This window comes from Camelus dromedarius, chromosome 9 (genome assembly GCF_036321535.1).
Source record: "Camelus dromedarius isolate mCamDro1 chromosome 9, mCamDro1.pat, whole genome shotgun sequence".
NCBI lineage: Eukaryota > Metazoa > Chordata > Mammalia > Artiodactyla > Camelidae > Camelus > Camelus dromedarius.
Genome location: NC_087444.1, coordinates 3,506,456 through 3,529,991, shown reverse-complemented (window position 1 = coordinate 3,529,991; position 23,536 = coordinate 3,506,456). Strand labels below are relative to the sequence as shown.

Here is a 23,536-nt window from a genome sequence, read left to right as displayed (position 1 = left end):
GAGGCGATGAGGAAGCTGGTAAAAGTTGGTTTGTGGGGGAGGGTACAGCTCAAGTGGTAGAGCACACGTTTAGCACGCACGAGGTCCTGGGTTCAGTCCCCAGTACCTCCTCTAAAAATAAGCCTAATTACCTCCTCCCCACAAAATAAAAAAAAAAAAGCAATAATAAATAAAGTATCTCTCTTGAAGTTGGTCTGTAAGGTAGAGCCATGTTGCTGGATAGCCCAAATAACCCCTGCAAAGCACACGACTCCCTGCAGAACTGAGCTCGGCAGCCTTGAGGCCCCGCACACAGTTCATGGCACAGGTCTGAGTGCTGCTTGTTCCCTTGTCAGGTACGGAGGAATTTCCGTCGGAGGAAAGCTCCCGGGTCTCCCCATCACTGCGGAAGCACTTGTTGGATTTCTAAGTGACCTTGGCCAGTTAATGAATGTGAGCGGGGTACGTAAACAGACTGGAGATTCGGTAGAACTTCCACTGTGCCAGTTATCATGAAATAGAAATGATCCCGGGTGCTAAAGGGAGGGGGAAAAAACCCTCTTGCTTGCTTATTATGATTTTCTAGGGCCCTGTCACCAGAGAGGCCTCTAAAGAAATGTCTGCATTCCTTAAACATCTAGAAACCGAAGACAACATTAAGGTACTAGCCCTGCAGAACCTGCCCTAGAGCTGAAAACTCACATGAGCTGGTTTTTCTATTTTTATGTTCCCAACTTAATTAGATTCTGTCCCTCCTCCTGTTGAAATCTGGCCTGGAACGTCTCCCAGCTGCCAAAACCTTCCGCCTTCTCACATTCTTTTTCCTGCGGCTCATTTTTTCTTTAAACAGCGCCGTTAGGGCAGAGTCCCCCAGGGGGTGGCAGAGGCTGACACAGCCCTGTCTCCGCCCTCTAGGTGTGGTTTAACAACAAAGGCTGGCATGCCCTGGTCAGCTTCCTCAACGTGGCCCACAACGCCGTCCTCCGGGCCAGCCTGCCCGCGGACAGGAACCCCGAGGAGTATGGCATCACTGTCATAAGCCAGCCCCTGAACCTGACCAAGGAGCAGCTCTCAGAGATCACAGTGTAAGCCACCGCGGCCCCAGCCCCACAGCATTCTTGTCACCTCCTCCGCTCTGAGCGCCCCGGGAGCATTCCCACTAACGCGAGCTGCTGGGCGGGTTGGCAGGCTTGCTTCATCAGGCACACACGAGCGTTAAGACTTCGCGCACCAAACTGCTTGGCCATTGTTTCTGCTCGGATGTATTTGGAAAGCAAGCATCCATTTGGTTCCGTTCCCTTTTGGCTCCTGATGACACGTTGCTCCTGGAGCTTACACAAGCATTCTCCTTTCCAGTATGCAAAATGACTGCCGGGAACTGGGAAGTTCGGTAAATCTTTTATTTCCCAGCAATAATGATCTTAGACTCCTGGTAATTTCCCTCTGACGGTCAGGCTTTGGAGCTGTTGACAGATCCTCACCTTCCTCAAGCCTAGGCTTGGCTTCGGGCAGTGAAAGCATCACTCTGTGCAGTTTGTAGGATATTTGCTCTGTTCAAAGCCTGCGTTTGATGGGAATGCCTTTGTTAACACAAACTCCATCTGAAAGGCTGTGAGGGGCCCCTTTCCCATCCTGGTACATATACTCGGAGTGCCCTGACCCCTGGCCCCGAACATGCCCAGCGTCAGGGTAAACTGGGGCTCTGGGCCTGTGGGGCCTTCCTCGCAACGCCCTCTCAGGCCCTAGACTGAGGAAGAGCAGTCTGTCCTGTGTTAATCCTCACTCAGCCCAAATTTCTACACCTCCTGTTAAGCCTCTTGAGTATGAAATAGGAGCCTTCTGTGAGTATAAAAGTAACATGTGAGAGAGTACGTGTTCATTAAAGTACACAGAATAGAGTTTTAAGAACTTATTACCTATAACCAGACACGGTTTAGGGTATTTTCTCTAAATGTTTTCGGGTTTTCCTTCCAGTCGTTTGTGCCAATCTTACTGCGTGTGTGGGTCAGGCTATCTGTGGTTTTAAGAGGGCAGTGACTAGCACATAAGGTGTCTTTGCCCCTGGGACTCGGTGAAAGGTGCTCCTCTCTGGAGGCGGGCACTGTCCCACACCAGGCGCCACGGCCTGGGTGTGAAGTCCGGGCTGGATTTCGGCCCACACTTGCCGCCTTAGCCAGATGCTTTCCATCCAATCCAGGAAAGAGTGAATAGAGCCGAACTCCTGTATAACCAGCCTTTTCATTCAAACTTACATTATAAGGTAACATTTCCCTACATTATGATGTGTTTCTTGAATACATGATTTAACAAGATAATTTGCTTCTCTTAAAATTTTATTTCTTTTCCAAGTCCATATGGCTGTCTACATAAAACATTCAAGGGTATCCATAGACAAGTTATTTGAATAAGAGCATTGTACTGTTTGAGATTAATATAAAAATCCCTTTCTATGCACAATTGATAAATAACTATAAAATGTAATAAAAATAAATTTTATCCACATCTTCATATTAAACATATTTGATAACCTGGAACAGGAAACCCACCAATATCCACTTAACCTTGACGCAGTTTGATTTAGGTAGTTGAATGGGACAGCGAACCTCAGGCTGGGGAAGGGGCTCCTGGAGGCCGTCACCTGGGTGTGGAGATGCCTTCCCAGAACCTGGCTTTGTCCTCCTCCTGCCCCTCCTTCACCTCTCTCTCTGCGTCTCCTTCCTTCTGCAGCCTGACCACGTCGGTGGATGCCGTGGTGGCCATCTGCGTGATTTTTGCCATGTCCTTCGTCCCCGCCAGCTTTGTCCTTTATTTGATCCAGGAGAGAGTGAACAAAGCCAGGCACCTCCAGTTTATCAGTGGAGTGAGCCCCACCACCTACTGGCTGACCAACTTCCTCTGGGACATCGTAAGTGCCACATCACGGCATCTCCCTCACCTCCGTGGGCTGAGGAGGGCGGGCCTTTGTGGGGCTCTCGTACAGCCTGGGCTGCTGGAAGGTGCTGTGCCAAGCGCCCACCGTGGAGGAAGATGCGGGGCTCAGCTTAGCGGCTGCTGAGTGGGGGCTCTGCACGCCTGCACAGGGGCCTTCTGACCCACCAAGTAAGCTCTGCGCTGCTGGCAGGAGGCTGGCCTTCCGGGGAATAATCTGGAGCTGAAGCAGTAACAGCGAGAGGTCCTTCACTCTGCTCCCTCCTCTTAAATTTTGCCCCACCCTTAAAGGGGTAAAAATGGGACACCGCCCGCCCCCATGGTAGAGTTGCCAGATAAATATAGAGCACCCAGTTAAATCTAAGTTTCAGATCAAATAATGACTAATTTTTAATATAAGTCTATCCTACCCACCCCCAAATATCGCAAACTGACACTAAAAAAATGTACTGGTTGTTTACCTGAAATTCAAATTTAACAGGGCTTCCTATACTTCTATTTGCTAAATCTGGCAGCCCTGTCCGGTGGCCTTATTTTGCTTTCCCACAGTAACCAGGTCTTCACTCTATCAGATTAGCTACCACTGTAAGGAACACGAGGGAAAAATTACTCATCAAGTCAACAGCAGACTATCACCTCTCACAACCTGGACTGGCGGGGGAGAGAGGGGCCAGGGCGGGTTACCTTGTGACAGGTCACAGGGTCAAACTGAATTGACAGCAGTGGCCTCGTTAACAGTGGAGCAGGGGTCATTATGACACCAACTCCAGGCTACGCTGGACGTCTTGGGAAACGACGTTTTGTTTTATCTCAACATTCTAAGACTAACGTGAGTCTCCACTTCATGTGATGAAAAGACCAATCACGATGGAGACCAACACAGACAACCTTCTCCACTAAGGTTTTTCATAATGATGGCAAATACTAGGGTTCATGAAGGCATGATTTCTTTAATCTTACTCAACTTACCAAGCAGCCATCACTTAACAAAACCAGAAATCATTAGCAACAACGAATTTCCCTCTCTCCTCTGTCTACGAGGTAACACTTATGAACACGCAGGAGGAGGTCAGAGCCAATAAGCCTCGCGCTGGACAAGAACATTGCTGGCAGTCACCCCGCTGGCCCTGTGCTCTAAGCACAAGAGGGGCTTGGCTCACCGGCACTGAAAAGCTATTAAAGTGCTGGATTTTGCATTCTACTTTTTTTTCAAAAAACAAGCAATAGTATTTAGATTAGAGGCTGACCCATGCGTGTGCCTAGCTAAAGACAGAGGTCTCTGAGCCTAAGGAGAAACTGATGGACAGAGGGCAGTGAGAATTCTATTTAAGGGTGTGTGTGGTGGGGGTGATGCTAGCAAAGTAGACACCTGGCATTCTATTGAAGAGTTAGGAGACAGTGAACATGATGCCAGCAGGCTTCCTGATGCTCCAGAATTTTAAGGCTGGCCTGGAATCTAAACCCTAACACCTATACAGTTGGAGCTTAGCACCCTCGTAACCCAGTGACAGAAAGATAACATATCCCTAGGGGTCATTGTTGAATAAATGAACAAACCTTTATTGTTTATATCATTCCCTCAGCACATATATGATGTTTTGAGTTCTTTTTTTTATGTCACCTGTTTTTCTTTTAAATTTTGAAACAATCACAAACTTACAGAAACATTAGAAATACAGTTCAAAACCTTTTTTGTGAGCCATTTGAGAGTAACTTCCTAACAAGTGCCCCTTCATAGACATACACACGCACATGCCCACACACACACACACACACCAGCACCTCCAGTGTGCACCCCCTGCAAATGAGGACACACCCCTACGATCACAGCACAACTGTCAGCATCAGGGAGCTGGCACTGACACGTCACCTCCATCTAATGCCCAGACCCACTCAGGCTTCGTCACTTGCCCCAACAAGGCCTCTTATAGAAAAGGCTCCAACTCAAGAGTTGCGCGTTGCACTTCGTTGTCCCGTCTCTTCGGTCTTCTTCAGCCTGGAATGGTTTCTCAGTCTTTCCTTGACACTCATGACCTTGACACTTTTGAAGACCACAGGCCAGTTATTTTGCAGACTGTCCCTTAATCGGGTTTTGCCTGAGGTTCCTTAGCTTTAAGCCCTGGCAGCAGCTTCATGAAAGGACGCTCTGGTCTCACTGTCTCCTGTCAGGTAGCTTCCGGTTTCAGTTCATCCTGTTACTGGTGATGCTCACCTTGGTCACTTGATTAAGACGCTATCTGCTGAGCTTCTCCACTGTAAGGTTACTCTGTTCCCCTTAGAGTTAATAAGATTTGGGGGAGCAGTACTTTGAAGCTATGTAAATACCCTGTTTGTTATCAAACTTTCCATTTATTCATTTATTTATTTATTTATTTATGCCTGTATGGAGTCATGGTTTCTGGGTTAATCAACAGATTGCAGTCTGATGCCGTTCTTACTTTTTTGGTGCTCAAGTTATCCCGTTTTGCCAGTGGGAGCCCCTTCACGCTGGCTTCTGTGTCCTCTTGACTTGTGCCCCACACTTCTTGAGCCCCTCCGTGTTCTCCAGCACAGCGAGATGTCCCGGGCTCATCCTGCACCTCCCCACAGCTCCACCCTGGAATCAGCCATCTCCCCAAGGAGCTCTGGTCCCTTCCAGTGGAAAATGTCCCTCAAAAACCAAGATCTAGGTGTTAGATATGGTCACTGCCACTGGGTATAAGTGGTCCCAGGACTTCTCAGAGAACTAGGTGAGATACGCATGCATATACGTGGACACACACATTTAACCGATACTTCTCTGTCTGTCTACACACTGAACAAGACATTCACTAAAACCACTAGTTCCAACCCAGTAACACTGACTCATTCTGGTTTTCTGTCTTTCCATATCTGTAACTCCCTTCTCCAAAAGTGAGAAACTGGCTTCTACTGTCCCTGACTCACTTACCTACCTGAGCAATCACCTGTATATAGTAAGTCCCCCATCTCGCCCTCATCCCCTCCCCTGCATGGACCCTCCGCTCCACGTGAGGCCCTCCTCGTTCCGCTTGGGCTCTGACCCCCCAGAGGGACACCCTCCTGACCTGACTGGGGCCCCAACACCCCACACCAGTCCGTCGGCACGCATGCCCCCTCCCGCTCCTCAGGCTCTCAGCCTGCTTGGGAGCGTGTGGCTCTCCTCCGCCCACACGAGGCTGCCCTCCTCCCCCGTCTGTCCTGGCGGCTTCAGGTCTGGATCGTGTAGGAAGAGAAGTGATGAAAGGGCATCAACTGTTTGGCCTTTGTGAGGCCAAGGGCTGCATGCTTTTCTGAATTCTGGAGACGTTGCTTAGAAAGTAGAGTCAGGAGGATTTGTGACCAATCAGAGAGAGAGAAGGGGAGATCAAGTGGAGTTTTATAATTCATTCTTTCAAAAGATACAGCCTGGAGGGTCCCAGTGGAGGGAGGTGGGGGTAGGGTGGGGTAGGAGGACTAAGGACAGCTTAACACATGCTTGCTAGCCAAGAACTGCTCAGACAAATAGAATCAGAACCCCAAACCATGCGTGCTGGAGGGGCCTGGCCCCACCCTCGTTTTCCAGAATAGGAAGCAGAGGTCCGAGAGGTGAGGTGCGTGCTCCCCTCCTCTCCCCTCCAGATGAATTACTCCGTGAGCGCGGCTCTGGTGGTGGGCATCTTCATCGGGTTCCAGAAGAAAGCCTACACCTCTCCAGACAGCCTTCCAGCCCTTGTGGCCCTGCTCATGCTGTACGGGTGAGTCCTGTGAGCCAGCAGCTAATGCTGCCCAAAGGGGAGCCAGAGAGGGGCCTGCCCTTCTGGCGGAAAACCAGGCTTCCAGAGGTGAGCTGGGCTTCTAGCACCCGGCAGGGTCTGCGGGTGCTGGCCAGGAGTCCATCTGGTTTCTGTTCTGATTCCACACACAAAGGTATTCCCGCAGCCCAGTTCCCTCAGGGACAGTGGAGACTCCCCACATGGCCTGAATATTCATCTTCTTCCACTTAAACTGTGACCTGGTGGAAGTGTGGGAATCCATCACTCCCCAGTTCCTCACCAAGCTCTGAGTCTGACTCATTGTGGCCAGTCTGTCCATCTCAGTGTTTCCATCTGTCCCGGCCAAGAGTTATTTGCACATAGAAGACTACAGCTGAAGAGCTGCTCCTGGGTCAGAGCCAGAAGCTAACACAGGAATTAAATCCAGTAGAATTATAGAGTAAAGCATGCAACTTACATCCAGTCCCACCAATTGCTGTATGTGTAACCGTGGACAAGTAATTCACCCCACCTGGGCCTCAGTTTCCTCATCCGTAAAATGGAGGTCATGATACTTGGCCCTTCCTGTAGGGGGCAGTGGAGTCTTGCCAGAGCATGGTCTCCATTCACCTCTCTTGAAAGTGGGTGAATTCAGGATTCAGGAGCCAGCGTGACTGTGACATGTCAGCTCCAGCGAAGTGTAAAGATGAAGCTGTTGGGACCTTTGCTGATCTGGCCAGAGCACGAAGCAGGGTGGACAGTGCTCCTGCGTGCTGGATAAGGCTTTATAATTTACAAAGCACGTTCACAGCTACCATCCCATTTGCTCCTCCCAAACCTCCGTGAGGTGGTCAGGGAAGGCACCGCTGTCTCCATTCACAGATGAGGAACAAAGACCAAGAGATGGAGTATCCTCCTGGTCCCCCTGGCACTCTTGCCAGTCCACACATACCACTCCCTGTGTGAGGGGAGCGCACTGTGTCTAGGGGCACAGCAGGTGGAATGGAAACTTGAGCTCCGGCCGCTGAGTTGTGTCATTTCACACAGGTGGGCCGTCATCCCCATGATGTACCCAGCGTCCTTCCTGTTCGATGTCCCCAGCACAGCTTACGTGGCCCTATCCTGTGCTAACCTGTTCATCGGCATCAACAGCAGCGCCATCACCTTCATCTTGGAATTATTTGAGAACAACCAGGTAAGCGTGACTTCCTTGGCTTCTTTGTTTGATTATTAGGACACAGGAGAGGATGCGATGGTCAAGCAGAGCGAGGGACACGCACCATGTCTGGACAGTCTTCGTATAAATGAATGTTGCTTCCCCCTCTCCTTTCTCCCTCCTTCCCTTCCCTCCTTCTTTTCTTTCTTTCTTTCTTTTTTTTCTTTAAGCTCCTTGTTCATTTGTGTGCTCTGAGTGTCATGGTTTCCTGGGCTCATGCTGCAAGTTATAAATGACCTTTCATAATCCTAAGCTTTTAGACCTTCTTACTCCTTTAAGAAAATTTCCTTGGGGACTTTTGAGTGTTAAGTTTTATACAAACACACACACACACACACATACACACACGTAATCATCATGTGATTTTGAAATTTAAAAAGAACAGAAAGGCATGCAATGAAAAGTCTCCTTTCTACTCCTGTTTCCCACTTGCCCGCTTCCCTTCTCCAGAAGCAAACTTTCGTTTGAGTTTCTTATGTATTCCAGAGACACGTGCGCAAAGATACGTATATTCTCTCTCCCAGTTTCCTACACATATTGTAACAGAGTAACATATACTATTCCACATGAAAATTTACCCTGAGGTTAGGGTTAGGAATTTATAATGCTGAATGATTCATTTTTATAAGCTATGAAGTCCAGTTGTCCCATCCACACCCCCCAGGCCTCTCCTTGCCCAGAAAGAGCTGGCCAGAATGAATCCTAAAAACAGTGGCAGTGGCTACAGGGCTGTCCTGCCCCACACTCCATCTTCCAGCCCGCTGCGTCCAAACCCCCGGCATGGCTGTCCTGGGAACAGTCCCCAGGGTTGGTAACCTCTCCCGTGAGCCTGTGTCCCCAGCCCCTCTCCAGCGCCTCTCCAGCCTTTCCCTCCGTCGGTAAGTCCTGGGCACCAGCCAGAGCGTCTGCACTGCCATTCTGTGGCCCCTGTCCCCACTCCTGCTTCTGGGCCCTGCTGGGAGGACCCCCACCCCCCCCAGTCCCACAGCCTCCTGACAGCAACTCTTTCCCAGACCTTGTCGGGCTTTCTGTGGCCACTAAGCAAGAAGCAAAACCCCATCTGTCCCATGACTAATAAAAAATGTACCACGTCACAGTCAGACCCCAGAAGGGAGGTGGGTGCGACCACAGCTCCCACTGATGTCCAGAGCAGCCCGGCAGACTGATAATGCTGCTTTTCATAGCCGTTTTTGTCACAGGCTCACAGCCCATCAAGTCTTAAGAGAGTGTGTTACTTCAGAATAATTAAATAGTAAGCTTAAAGCAGCTCAAAACATCCTTCCTCCTGCGGGCTGCACTCACTTCGCCAACAACTACTGAGGGCACCTCCTGCCCTGCATAAAAGTTGGTTGCTTCCAGGTGAACTACGGACTAGAAAGATGCTGTGAGAATTCCCACATCCCACAGGAGGCTCCCCGGGTCCCAGAGCTGCTGTGTCTGCTCAGTCAAGAGGCATCCACGGTGAACACCACGTGATGGATGCGCCGACATAAACAGCTGTGGCCACTCGTCCTGCCCCCAGTCAGGAAGTGGCCTGCACGCCGAGTTAGGAACTGGCATAAGCCACGGGGCATGACGTCCCGCAAGACAGCGTGTGGCAGAACGTCAAAGGAGCGAGGCAGATGAAACCCTGCAGACCCAAGTGGGCCAGAAGAGCTGGACTGAGAGGGTCAGGAGAATCTTAGGAGAGGAGTTTAATTTCAGCCTCGCCTGGAATAAGCAGAATTTTATCAGCCCATTGAGTAAATAATGAAGGGCCTCGTACGGGCTCGTCAATGTGCGAGGTGTTCAGGTAGGACGCCAGAATGATTTGGGCCCAGTCCTGTCCTCTGGGGACCTCTGACTAGTGGAGAAAATAGGCAGGTGAGAAAGCGAGTTAACCATGGCAGTGTGGTAAGTCCTGGAAGAAGGGACTGGCTGCTGTACGGCGGGAATCCGGAAAGGCTTGTGAGAGAAGGGGTTGTTTGAGCTAGCTTTCTAAAGAAGGGCAGGCGTCTGCCAGAGAGCAGGAGGCGGGAAAGCGTTCTTTCCTGCTAGTTGCTGTGGCTAATAGAACCTGCAAGTGCAAAGGCCTAGAGACAAGAGAGCATCGTGCCTTCCCGGAGGGGTGGGTACGGGATGTGGGGAGGGGCAGAGAGAGAAGAGGTCACGTGCAGGAGGCTGTGCGGCAGCGAGGGACCAGGTAAGTGGGTCAGCCCCTCCCCATCGGAGGCTCCGCTTCCTGCCGCTGACACCTGAGGACAGAACAACCAGCCCAGTCTGCCGCCTGAAAACGAGGCCCTCCGGCTCAGTACAGAGGCCGTCCTTTCGGCTGGTGACAGTCGCAGACAGCCATCGCTGCCCCGTGGGAGCTGAGAAGCAGAGCTGGGAGAGGCTCAGGGCCCCTCTCCCCTCTGGTACAAGCTGGGCTGGGACAGAACCGGTGAAGGAGCCTCAGCCCCAGTGGCGGCTCGTGGCTGTACCAGAGAAGAGAGAGCTCAGCCCGCACTCCGGGCAGCCACTGGGTCTTCTCATAACTAAGGCCTTGGAGGGCTGCTGTGTAATGTCAAAGTCAGTCTGCAGTGGGAGCTCCTCAAGCAGGCTGCCTGGCCAGAGGCACCTCCTGTGAGTGCTCCAAAACCTCCTATCTGCCTGACAAATCCCTCCGGTGGCGGTCTGGCTGCTGGGGCCCCTCTGGCTGCAGGCCTTCCCCCCCAACCGCCCCGGTCCTGCCCATGAGGGCACCCAGGCCCCACCCCGCTCAGGAGGGGACAGGCTTGGCCCCCGTTACTGACTGCCCTGCTTTTCTGTATTTCAGACGCTGCTCTGGTTCAATGCCATGCTGAGGAAGCTGCTCATTATATTCCCCCACTTCTGCCTGGGCCGGGGCCTCATTGACCTGGCACTGAGCCAGGCTGTGACAGACGTCTATGCCCGGTTTGGTGGGTAGCAGCCACGTGGCCCTCTGAGGCCGGGAGGGCTGCAGGGGGAGTTCCTGTGATGGACCTGCAGCCTGGACTGGGGCTGGGGCACCTGGCTGGTCTGGGATTTTCCTGACACTAGGAGGGGTCGAGGTGCCTCTGCTTTTGTGGCTGAGGAGACCCGGAGGGGTCAAGGTCAGGCTCCTGCTCTCTGCTCTGACTTGAGGAGCCAAGATGAGAGTTGGGTTTGGCTCTGACTTAATCTCTTGCACAAGGCTTGGTCCAGCTGGGCCGAGTGCTGTAACTAGGTCTTTAGGAAAAGCTGGAGCAGCTACGTGGACTTAATTCTTGTCCACTTCCGGTGGCCTCCGTCCCTAGGTGAGGAGCACTCTTCAAATCCGTTCCAGTGGGACCTGATTGGGAAGAACCTGGTTGCCATGGCAGCAGAAGGGGTGGTGTACTTCCTCCTGACCCTCCTCATCCAGCACCAATTCTTCTTCAGCCCATGGTACGTTCAGCCGCTGCCACCTCCTTGTGTCCATCCATGTGGTCATCTCTTTTCTTATGAGCCCCACTCCATGATGTGTTTTACACTCTCAAAGCCTGGACTATTCTGAATAACACAAGTAGAGACACATTAAAATAGGCACGTTAAACTTTGTGAAGAATTTAAACTTCAGAGTGTTTAAAAGACAATGCTAAGTACAATCTCTAATATTTAATCCCACTCATTTAATTAACAGATACTCATATTAATTAAACAAATACTCATAATTAAATCATAGCATTGCAAAAGATAACGGTTAATTGGTACCCAAAGTACTAGGAAAGAGATCTATGCATTCATGAGAAAATAGGAAAAACAGGCCCCTTTGCTAATTAGAGATTTGAGAGTGGGGTTAGGGCAGGGGAGGAAGGGAGTCATATGGGGGTGATGTCCGAGGGAAGGCAGCCAGGTGCAGTGTGGAGGGGATGGGGCAGTGATCCTGCCCCGCTGGTTGGGCAGGAAGGGAGATGCCTGCCAACCCTGATCCAGCCCAGCCGTGCCCTTCTTTCCCAGGCTCTTGCCCCAGGCCCTCCCTCATTCTCCCGCGGGCGCTCAGGTTTGCAGAAGGCAGCATCTTTGCAATTCAGGCTAACCTTTACTGAATTGCAAATCACTGGGCACTGAGAAGAAGCTTTCTTGGACAATGTTTGTTTCTCACCGTCTCATCCTCTCAGGCTGCACGTGGTCACATGTAAATACAGGTTCCAAGGACTTGTCTTTAGGTTTTGATCCACAGGGAATTGAGTTATTGGAAATGGATCTCACTCCCTCCTCACAGGGTTGTGTGGATTGAATGAGGTAATGGTTGTCAACACACTTGAATGAAACGACAGGACGGGAAAGTGGCTGTAGAGCGGGAGGCAGTGTAAGGGGCTGTTGTCCGTGGCTCCCCCGCAGCTTTGGCTGCAGAGGGTGGGGGGAGCTATTCACTAAAACTGACTCATTAACTCCAAACTCCGATGTCACACAATTGAGTGAGTCCTGCCACATTAGGTTGGAACAAGGACCAGAGAAGCGTTCCACAATGTCCTGCTTCAGGAAGCTCACAGCCATGCCCTCACTGAGAGCGAATCAGGCAAAGAGAGGAAGGGGTGGGAGGAAGAAGGGGGTCTCTTGGTAAAGGACGTGCCTGCATGTGGGGAGTTCAGCGTGGCTGTGAAAGGAGAGGGTGAGGGGTATGAGAGTTGAGCCTGGAGAGGAAGGCAGAGCCAGGTGGTGAAATGCTCCTCATCTTGGTGAGGACTTAGAATTTAAGCCTGAGGGCAGCAGAAAGCTGTTGGGGTGTTTTAATCAGGGGAGTGACATGATCTGCCAGGACTAGAAGCAGAAACCAGGCAGGCCATTTGGCACCCAGGCAAGAGACAGTGGTAGCCTGGAAAGAAGTGGGGGCATTAGGAGAAGGAGTGAATACGCTGATCAGATAGATAGCAGGAAGGTTGTTAGACAAGGCTTAGTCATGAACTGCATACAGCCAATGAGAGAGGATGGAAAGACTGTAGGTCAGAGAGGGTTTTAGAGAAGACGCTGTGTTTTCAAGGGTGGGGAGGATTCTACTTGGCAGGGCAGCAGGACAAGAACACTGAGCCATTGGAAACGCCTGCAGAGACTGGGAGCTGGGAAGGGCTGGCAGGGGCTGGGAGGCCACAGGTAGGTCAAATGGTTGGCAGAGGGTTTAGTTCAAGAGGTAAGTAGGGGAGCATGTGAGAAGGGCAGGTGGGGCCTGACTGCAGGGCCCTGGGATTGCAGCTGAAGAGTTAGGGCTTAAACCTACAGCGGGCGGAGAACTGTGGTTGGGGTCATCAGATAACCTGCTGGACTTGAAGGAGGAGGAGGCTTGGTCGCTCGTAGCTGTCATTCACTGAGGGTTCACCATAGATGGAGGGTTTATAACATGCCAGCCACCAGGCCTTGAGTGCTGACTCTGTGTAGGACACTGAGCCAGTTTCATCTTCACCGCAATCCTGTGAGGTAGACACTCTTACCCCCTCCCTATCTTATGGTTAAAGGAGGTGAGGTTTAGAGAGGTTCAGTGATGTGCCCAGGGCTGACTCTCGACCCAAGGTCTTGCCCTGTCTGCCTACTGCCTGACGGCTCTCCTGCGGGCAGTCCTTTTGCGAGCTCCAGCCTTTAGGGGATGGAAGGCCAGGCTGGGGCAGAAGCGAGGGGATGGGAAGAAGGGAAGATGAAAAGGACAGGGCCGAGGACGCCGTCCACAAGCCCACTCTGTCCGCGCTCCTTCCCCCAGGACCACCCAGCCCGCGAAGGAGCCCATCATAGATGAAGATGATGATGTGGCTGAAGAAAGACAAAGAGTTACTAGTGGAGGAAATAAAACTGATATCTTAAGGCTGAATGAACTAACAAAGGTAAGGGAGCAGGTGCCGGCGTGGTGGTTTGGAGGTGCCGGTCGGACCAGAGATGGCACAACGTTGTAATTTTTGCCTCCTATAGAATAAGCAATAGGCTTATGCAAGGAATTCCTTTCCCTAATTTTATGTGGGGTTGCCATGTCTGTGTTACAACTTGTCTTCCAAGAACATTCAATGGATTTTCCCTAGTATTCATCTTGGGCACTGCCACAAAGCACTGCAGCCTTCCTGCGTTCCACTTCTGCATGGGGGGTCAGCTTCGAGGCCCCTCAGCGCTCACAGCACCTCTGTGCACCCCCGCATCAGCATGTACCCTTCGCCTAGACCCTCCCTCACTCTTACCCTCCTCGCTCTAACCCTCTTTCTGCCCTCAATCCACCTCCTCTGGATCTTGCAGGTTTATTCCGGCGCCTCCAGCCCAGCAGTGGACAGGCTGTGTGTGGGAGTCCGCCCTGGGGAGGTGGGTACTCTGTATACCACACACGCAAGGGCCTCAGAAAATCAGCTCCTGTGCCCATCTCTCATCTCCTCTCCAGTGAGCTGTCCAGTAGAAATAAAACGCAAGCCACCAGAGGTCACTTTAATCTTCTGGTAGCCACGTGAGCAAAGTAAGGACAGGTGAAATTCATGTTAATCATCAATTTTGTCCAGTATACCTGAAGTGCTATCATTTGAGCATGTAATTCAAATAAAACAATTTTTATTAGATGCTTTACATTCTTTCTTGTTATGGTTCTGTCTTAAAGTCCAGCGTGTGTTTTCCTCGCGGCACATGTAGGTACATCTCTGGCGCTCGGTAGCCGTCCAGGAGGAAAACTGCTCCTTACTACCCTCTTGGGTTCCCAGGCAGGGCTCTGTAAACTGGACTTCCAAGAGACAGATTAACAAGAGGAAAACAGAGAGAAGTTTGTCAGCATGTGTGTCGCACACACGCAGGGGAGATGGCTGATCCAAGGCCATGGTTAGAACTTGGGCTTAAATCGCGTCTTAGCAAAGGAACCATACGTTTTTAGAGAAGCTACAAGGCAAAGGAAAGGACCTTACAGTTTCTAGGTGGCAAACTGTCGGAAGACAAGCATGTGGGAAGCTGAAGGTAGATAAAGGCTATTTAGTAAAGTTTGCTGTGCAGATTCCCCTGGTGCATTTCCAGGCTGATCAGAATCTAAAGTTGTCTCCAGAGGTGAACTTTTGTCCATCCTGGTAGAGGGGAGGGGAACACCTTGTAAATTGATGTCCTGCTTTTAGGCAAATGAGGGCAGGGCAGAGAGCTATTCTTACATCTTCTCATTTGCCTTCAGCTCAAAATCATCCCTACGCCAGAGCGGCGTATTCTGCTACCTCACGCCAAGCACAGCTAGCGGCCTCTGTCAAGGCAGCACAGGGCTAAAGCACCTCCTCTTACCCCCACCCTGGCCCGGGGTCAGGACGCCCGGACCCCCCGGGCGCCAGGGCAAGGCCAATTCTGTGTGTTGTCCTTCAGTGCTTCGGCCTCCTGGGAGTGAACGGAGCTGGCAAAACAACCACATTCAAGATGCTCACTGGAGACACCACGGTGACCTCAGGTGATGCCACGGTAGCAGGCAAGAGGTGAGTGTCCTACTCATCCTGTCTCAGGGTGTCTCTCCCGGGTCCTGAGCCATGTCCCTGTCCCACCACAGGAAGGGTGGGCCTCAGTCCCTGTGTCTGAGGGTGACTCTGAGAGCCTGAAAGACCTGTGCAGAGGCATGGACCTCTCAGCAAACATGGTCAAAAAATCTAAGACATGGACTCTCTGGAAGTTGAATTGACTGTGGTTGAGAGACTCCTCTGTTAGTGTGAATTCTTGGGACGTTCTGGGAAGCACCAAATCAGTGGTTCTTAATCTTTTGTGGATCATAAGCATCTAACCGTTTGAGCATCTGATGAATACATGCACCTTCTTCCTACAGAAATGCACCATTGTTTCCCATTACCTCCCTCCATACATTTTTGAAAACAGTTTTGGGGAATTTACTGAGCCCTGAAGCACATCTATGGCCCTGCTGGCCCCGCGGCCCCATTAAGAACCCCTGTCATGAAGCATCCTTTTACCGGGTTGAGTTTCTAGGTGGGGGCTGGTTCGGGGGCCTTCGGGGCCTTAATCTGCCCTGGCTATTTCTGTGCTGAAGCTTGACTTAGCAAGCCAGAGTTTCTTTATACAGGGAAAGCTGGCATGTGCCCCTGGATTCCGGGAGGCTGCCTACTGCTCTCTGTAATAGGGAACATGGCAACGGACTGGTTGTCAATGTGATCGGACGAAGAACGTGAACTGGCACTTTTTTGCCTCTTTCCAGGCTGCTCCTTGACCAGCAGAGCTCACACACACATTAGATGTGCCCAGAGGAGCTCTCTGCCCTGGTTTATAAGTGCAGTTAGGCACTGCTGACGTCTAACCAGCACCTGCTTGACCGGGGTCTCCTTTCCTCACCTGAAAGCCATCCTCAATGTGGCCCGATGCTCACTGGGGCCCGATGCTGGGGGAGCCCTGAGCATGCCTTACTGGCTCAGACAGGATGAATTTGGTTCTCCAGCTTTCCCCAGCCATCCCTGTTGGGTCTAGAGCAAAAGGAACAGCAGAAGTGGAGCCAGGCCATGGCTGAGTCCATCTCATCTGCAGATCCAGCTTAATCTGCAACCAAGCAAATGACTTCATGATGGTAACAAAAGGGGAGAGGCCAGGGAGTGAAGGGCAGGAGGATGTAATAGCATTTACCACAAGACATCAAGCTGTAGTCCAAGGGAGACATGGTCAGATGCCCAGAAAGTAAAATAAGATAGAAGCTAGAAAGAGACTATAGGTTTAAGACATGGAATTGGGGTTCTCTGGTGGGAAAGCTCCTGTAAATTTGGTGAAGCACCCACCTTGCTTCCCTGGGTGGTTTTAATTGGCCCAGCTGTACCCACCTACCTAGTATTTTTTGTCATGGTGGGGAAATGCATGACCTCTCTCTGTCCCATCCGATTGCATCCATCCTTTATTTATAGGCCCTAAGCTGTAAGGGAAGGGGGAAAGAAATTAGACCAGTCTATGGACAGTTTATTTTTTCATCAAGGCAATGTATTTCTAGTGGGGGAAAATACATTGGTCAAAGGGAGTTGATAGAACTCAGTTCACTTCACCTCTTCATCTCTCCTGCCGGCCTCTTGCTCTGGGTGGTGATCTGACTGGTTCCTCTTTCATTGACTGTATCTCTGCCAATAAATCCAAATGGAGAAGTTTACTTCAGTTGGGAAGCACACATCTTCTCTAGCTGCTTCCTAAATGTTTGAAGGAATCAAAAACCACTTGTGATTTTCTTAAATTTAATCTTCTCTTTGTTTTTAAACTCATTTGTAATCCAATCCAAAAACATATCTGACTTTGGGTCACAGGTATTCAATTTATCCTGGATGGGGAAACTTGGGAGAATCTGACTGGACTTAAAACTCAGAATTCCTGGAGTTTATCAGTGTCTAACCAAAGGACCCTTGCTTTGATTCCTAAATGTGCACATTTCTGAAGCGCAATGGGAGGAGAGAAGAGGCCGCTTTCTTATCATACTGACAGAAAGTCCTCCAGCCCCAGATCTCTGGTCGCCCCCTTTGCGAGGGAAACTTGCTAACTGCTTTTTCTTCTTGCAGTATTTTAACCAATATTTCTGACGTCCATCGAAGTATGGGCTACTGTCCTCAGTTTGATGCAGTTGATGACCTGCTTACAGGGCGAGAACATCTCTACCTCTATGCCCGGCTTCGAGGCGTGCCAGCAGAGGAAATCAAGAGGGTAAAACATGGTTTGTTGTGGCCACTCGAGTTTGGTAAACCATGAACCTGCTTCATGAGCGTGCATGTATTTAGAGATGGGAAAGCTCGAGCACACTGTCCATTCATTCACTTAGCAAATGCTTATTGAGTGTCTGCTATGTGCTAAGTACTGTTCTAGAAAATGGGGGTGAACAAAACAGAAGAAAAAATTCCTGCCCTCGTAGCTAACAAAACTGACATCTGCATTCACCCTTTGATCCAACAGTCCCACTTCTGGGTGTTTACCCTGAAGGCACAGCTCCCACAGCACAAAATGCATATGCACAAGGTTACTCACTGCATTTTAGTCACAAAATAGTGGAAATTAGCTAAATGTTCAGGCATAGGAAAGTGGCTGAATAACTGATGGTAAATATATACAATAAAGTCTTATGCAGTTATTAAAAAAACAAAAACAATAAAAATCTCTGAACTGATACAGAGTTATTTCTAGGAGATATTGTTAAGTGAAAAAAGCAAAGTACAAAGGAGCACATGTAGAATGCTACTATTTAATGTAAGAAAGAAAAGCAAGAAAGCATAAATATGCCCGTTTACCTTCACAAACAGAAATGCAGGAAGGATAAGCTGGACGACTGACTGCGATGATCAGCAAGAGGGAAATGAGGTGAAAGGGAAGTGGAAGGGGTAACGCTTCTCTCGGGATATTTTTGGTTTAGTTGAAACTTCTGGAAGCATGTTAACGTTCTACATATTCAAAACACAAAACTAAATCGGTAAGAATGGGAAAGAGGTAGAAGTGAAGACAGAAAATCCTGACACAGAAAGCAAACAAAGCAAGGTGATCTGACTTTATTTCAAACGAATGTAAGTCAGACAGATGGGAGGAAAGAACTAATGCAAATAACTGAGGCAGCAGAATTTGACTGTGTGTCTTCAGTCCTGGGAAAATTTTGCATGAAAAGCAAGATATTTGTATGGTGTGAAAGTGTCTCCCGCAGACTGCTGATGGGCTGTGGGGGGAACAGGGGAGGAGTCAGACAGTACCTCAGCTGAGGGACCGAAACTACCACCAGCTCTGAGGGGCACATGCTCGGATGTGACCCCCTGAGAAGGACACAGCTTCACCTGGTAATATTCTGATTGGGACGCACAGCCTGAATCTTGTGAGGAAACATTGGACAAGCTCTACAGGAACATTCTATTAAGAAATATAGAGGGGTCATATTCTTCAAAATTATAAAGATCATAAAAGACAGAATGGCAGAGGAAGGGTAGGGAGGGGTTCCTGATCCCAGGAAGCTGAGTGGACACAGTGTGGCTGAGTGATGGACACCAGACCGCAGCTTGTGCTGGAGGGAAAATGGCGCTGTGAAGGGCACCCCTGGGCGGATGGACAGAAGGAGGCTGCGGAAGGCGGTAAGCTCCACGAGAGAACCCTGCAGCAGCGCTAGCCTTACTGCCAGTGACAACCGTGCTGTGCTTGTGGGAGACAGGGTCCCTGTTCTCAGGAAACAGACACTGAAGGACTTAGGAGTGAAGGGCCATCATGTATAGCCTGCCCTCGAATGGGTCTGAAAAAATTGTGTGTGTGTGTGTGTGTGTGTAGAGAAGGAGAGAGAAAAATAGAGAACGTTCTTTGTACTGTTCTTATTCTTACACGATTCTGTAGGTTGGAAAGTATTCTAAATAAAGGGTGAGAAATGGAGCTTAAATTCTAGTGGGAGGGACAGACAATAAAAAGATAAAGAAGATACACAGTACATTTGAGAATAAAAAGTCCTTGGGGAGAAAATAAAGCAGGAAAGAATTGTTGGGGTGGGGTCTGCACTTTTAGGCAGGGCGGCCTCTGAGTGAAGAGCGGAGTGAGCCGTGTGGATGTCTAGGGGAAGAGCATTCCAGGTGCGGGCACAAGCGCAGAAGGCAGGCGCCTGGTGGGCTTGTCTCCAGAAACTTCCCTCTTTTGCTTCTGAGCACGTGCGTGCACACGAACACATGCTCACACGGGGTGCTCTCTGTCATGGTTTACTTTGGGGTTCTCTTTGAGCGCTGTTACAATCTGTCGTTATTCTGTGTCTAACTGTCTGTCACTGCCCCCCGATCTGCCGGTACAGCAGCAATGGCTGTGTTCACCATTATTCCCCAGTGCCCAGCACCGTGCTCGGCTCGTGGTGGGTGCTCTGTCAGTGTACATTAGAGGTGTGCACAAGACTACAGTGTGACCCTGATGAGGGGTGGAGTCAACAGGGCTGGGACCCACCATCTTCTCAGACAGACGCTAAGACTCTTCCTCTCCCACTCCTAGTCACAGGACACTGGGAGAGAAGCATTCTCCTGCTTTTGTAAGCCGAAAGGCCATTTCTCAGGGGGATGCGCCCAAGGGGTACGGAGCTGACCAAACCACACTGGGATCTAAGGCCCAGAGGGGAAAGGAGACGTCTCGCCCTTGGAGGCCACGAGCCGCCCCACGCGGCAGCAGGCGGTTCTGTTTCAGCCCAGCGGGGTCTGTCCTCCTGGGAGCCCAAGAGTTTGAACTGGTGGAGGTTAGGGTGTTTGCTTGGTTTTTCCCCCCCAGATGAGGTTTCTTTCGTTTCCCCAGGTGACAGACTGGAGTATTCAGAGCCTGGGCCTGTCCCTCTACGCGGACCGCCTGGCAGGCACCTACAGCGGAGGCAATAAGCGGAAACTCTCCACGGCCATTGCGCTGATAGGCTGCCCACCGCTGGTGCTGCTGGTGAGGGCCACCGAGACCACCCAGGGGCTTGCAAGCGCCAAGTGCTGCATCTCCGTGGTTGGGTCAGCAGATCTGGGGAGTCCAGCAGTCTGCTTTTGTCCGGGATGTTCCCTATACTGCTCATTTTGAGCTGATTAGCCCAGAGTTTTGTTCACAGCTCTTGGGTGGGACTAGAGTCACAACACAGTCTCGCTCTGAGTTCTTGTGGGGCTGCAGGCTCGCAGCAGGGAAGTTCAGCCCCTCTGCAGAAAGTCCGTGTCTGGTCAGAAGTTACCATTGCCTGAGGAGGCCTGTTGAGGACCCTAATTGGACTGGAGCAGATGTTCATGTGGTTCTCGCCAGAGTTGGACCGAACCGAGGCCCCCATGCCCATGCAGTCTGGGGTTTATGAAGGCATAGGTTGCAGGACTTGGAGGGACCCTGAAAAGTCACCTGAGTTCTCTTCCTGCCTCCTTGCAAACATATGTATTGAATTCTTTTCTCTTTTTTTAAGATAATTCCCTCGTTGCGTTAATCAGCCTTACCCCACCCATGGGCTGAAGCCAGTCTAGAGGTGTGCCTGAGGTTTCTTCACTCTCCTGGTTCACTCCTGCCTCCACACCCTGTGCTGGCTTCCCTGGGTCTTGCCCACGGGGGAGTGACTTTGTGAACTGTCTGCCAGAGAGCAGAGCTGCTCAGAGGGAGTCAGCCAAGGAGGGTGCAGAAACCAGGAGAGACTGGCTCCCAGCCCGAGTCCCTGTCCTCTGTGCCCCCACACAGGACGAGCCCACCACAGGCATGGACCCCCAGGCACGCCGCATGCTGTGGAACACCATCATGAGCATCATCAGAGAAGGGAGAGCCGTGGTCCTCACTTCCCACAGGCAAGAGGTCCCCAGGGGCCGGGGTGGAGCAGGCGGGCCATGGAATCCGGTCCTCACCTGCTCTCCCCTGCCCCCAGCATGGAAGAGTGCGAGGCCCTGTGCACCCGGCTGGCCATCATGGTGAAGGGCGCCTTTCAGTGTCTGGGCACCATTCAGCACCTCAAGTACAAGTAAGGACTTGGTGGGAGGTTTCCTGTTACCTGCTGGGGAGAGGAGGGTAGTCAACCAGGCCATGTGCTCTCTGCTGACATGTGGAGGGTCCTGCTGCCCCCTCATCCCACGGGCAGAGGCAGGTGGTGTCTGGGCCTCATTCTGCAGCAGCAGATGGAGAAAGCTGCTGAGCAGTGAAACTCTTCTCTGCTAGGCTAACTGCCTGTGGTTGAAGGCTCACCGACTCTCCCATTTGGGCTTCTCATCGGGGCAAATGCAGAGCCCAGCTGGGATGAAGGAGGGTCACCACCACTGCCTCACTATCCCAGATCCCATCAGATCCAGAACTTATGACCTATTAATAAGAGTCTGCAACCAATGTAGGAATGATCCGGAGACCAAACAGCCTGAGTCATGAGGGTTCCTTTCTGGCATGCCGTATGCTTTTGAGTTTGAGGCCGTGTGCTATATGATAAACCAGCAGTGCCAGCCAGTCATCTCCAGCAGGGTTATCCTGCCCCTGTGCAGTGTACACTGCTGTGAATAGTGCATTATTAATGACAGTGTGTACTGAAGCAGACCATCGCTTATGATAAGACTTTGATAAGCTGCCATGCTCCCCTGCACTCTGATATGCTTTACAAACTAGGAAGGGTGGACTTACAGTTAGCCCTCGTTTACTTATCAACACTTTTCGAGGGCCCAGCACAGAAAAGCCATGGTGCCAGGTGGCGAGAGGAAGAGCGCGTAAGCGCCTCATCTCCATGTCCCCAGGGGGCCATCTTGCACAGCACACAATAAGCAGACAGATGATTGAGAGAAAGCTCTAGTGAACTAGCTCCATTTGGGCATTTGACCCATGACTTTCTGAGCAACCACAGCTCGGACACCGCGCAGATACTTAGGGGCGCTGAGCGTGTGCGGTCACCAGGCCCGTGTCAGCCACTCCCAGCGTCCACATGGATGCGCCTACTCCTTTCCGTGCTCACTCCACATGTCCCCAGGGGAGAGCGGGAGGGAGGGAGTGTTCCCGTGTGGCGGACAGTTCCCCGGGGCTGAAAGGCAAAGGCATTTTGTTGAGGGGAGAACACCCCGGGGTCACGGGGCAGCGCTGCAGTGAGCACACCCTGTCTGAGCCTGCGGGGAGGCTGACTGGCCGTGCCCCGCGCCCTGGGGGACCGCTCTCCATCCACGTGCAGGCGACCTGGAGAAGGAGGAGGGAACTAGCAAAGGCCCTGGCCCGGCAGCCCCATTTGTTCTGGAAGCTTCCCTGGGGAAGTGCCACCTTTCCAAGCCTTTGCTCCCCCGGCCAGTTCCTTCAGGGCCAGACAGTCTTCCCCTCTGAGTAGGCACCAGCCCCACACACCGTCCCGGGCAGCCTGTGGTCTCCGCACAGGGCTCAGCCCCCTTTGACTTCAGCAAGCACGTTAGAGGGCAGGGGGTGGGGAGCACCCACGCCTCCGGGAGGTGGACAGAGAAAGCTGGGACGCAGGGCTGGTGCCCCACGTCACCACACAGACATTTACTCCCCTAAAAACTAGTATCACACCACTTTCCCAGGAGCCATCGCGGCTTTTTTTAAAATCCTAGTTTTGAACATGCGCACAAGGTCTGTAGTTTGGGCCTTTCACACCCAATATTTCTGATGAGTCTGCTCCTCGTTTGGGGATTGCCTGAGACCCTCCTGCTAACAGGCCTGTCGCACGCCGCCGCATGCGCCCCCAGGTTTGGAGACGGCTACATCGTCACAATGAAGGTCAAGTGCCCGAAGGATGACGTGCTCCCTGACCTGGGCCCCGTGGAGCGGTTCTTCCAGGGCAGCTTCCCCGGCAGCGTGCAGAGGGAGCGGCACTACAACATGCTTCAGTTCCAGGTCTCCTCCTCCTCCCTGGCCAGGATCTTCCGGCTGCTCATCTCCCACAAGGACAGCCTGCTCATCGAGGAGTACTCGGTCACGCAGACCACGCTGGACCAGGCAAGGCGGCCAGGGCACCCCGTGCAGAGCGCACAGAGTGGGGCATGCAAAGGCCCAGCGCCCAGCGGGAATCCACAGACCGCGAGGCAGGACGTGCCCAAGGGCCAACACTCTAGTCACTCTGTCCGTTAGGGCAAAACTCAGAATGTCAGGAACAATATTTCAATATTTCCCCTGGTTTGTGGTGGTGGCCAAAGGGGACCATCTCCTTTTCAAATCAACCTTACAGATGTTTAATTTAAATACACTAGAATGCACCCATTTAAAGTGTACAATTCAGTGATTTTTTGATCAATATGTGTGCCATGTGTCAGGTTTTTCCACGTGATCACTTTTTTCTTGTGACAAAATACGTGTATAACATTTTTAAGTGGCATTACAC

The 23,536-nt window shown here is 51.3% G+C and overlaps 1 protein-coding gene across 1 annotated transcript in view; it reads left to right on the top strand.

The window, feature by feature from the left end:
• ABCA4 (ATP binding cassette subfamily A member 4) overlaps window positions 1-23,536 on the top strand; it is a 117,852-nt gene that overhangs the window by 91,276 nt on the left and 3,040 nt on the right. Inside the window, exons 33-48 of the mRNA XM_031457627.2 lie at window positions 336-441; window positions 566-640; window positions 895-1,064; window positions 2,707-2,884; window positions 6,526-6,641; window positions 7,686-7,833; window positions 10,652-10,775; window positions 11,133-11,262; window positions 13,547-13,667; window positions 14,068-14,130; window positions 15,151-15,257; window positions 17,310-17,451; window positions 20,032-20,166; window positions 20,926-21,029; window positions 21,107-21,199; window positions 22,905-23,154. Coding sequence (XP_031313487.2) covers window positions 336-441; window positions 566-640; window positions 895-1,064; window positions 2,707-2,884; window positions 6,526-6,641; window positions 7,686-7,833; window positions 10,652-10,775; window positions 11,133-11,262; window positions 13,547-13,667; window positions 14,068-14,130; window positions 15,151-15,257; window positions 17,310-17,451; window positions 20,032-20,166; window positions 20,926-21,029; window positions 21,107-21,199; window positions 22,905-23,154 — 2,062 coding nt within the window. The remainder of the gene's footprint in view (window positions 1-335; window positions 442-565; window positions 641-894; window positions 1,065-2,706; window positions 2,885-6,525; window positions 6,642-7,685; window positions 7,834-10,651; window positions 10,776-11,132; window positions 11,263-13,546; window positions 13,668-14,067; window positions 14,131-15,150; window positions 15,258-17,309; window positions 17,452-20,031; window positions 20,167-20,925; window positions 21,030-21,106; window positions 21,200-22,904; window positions 23,155-23,536) is intronic.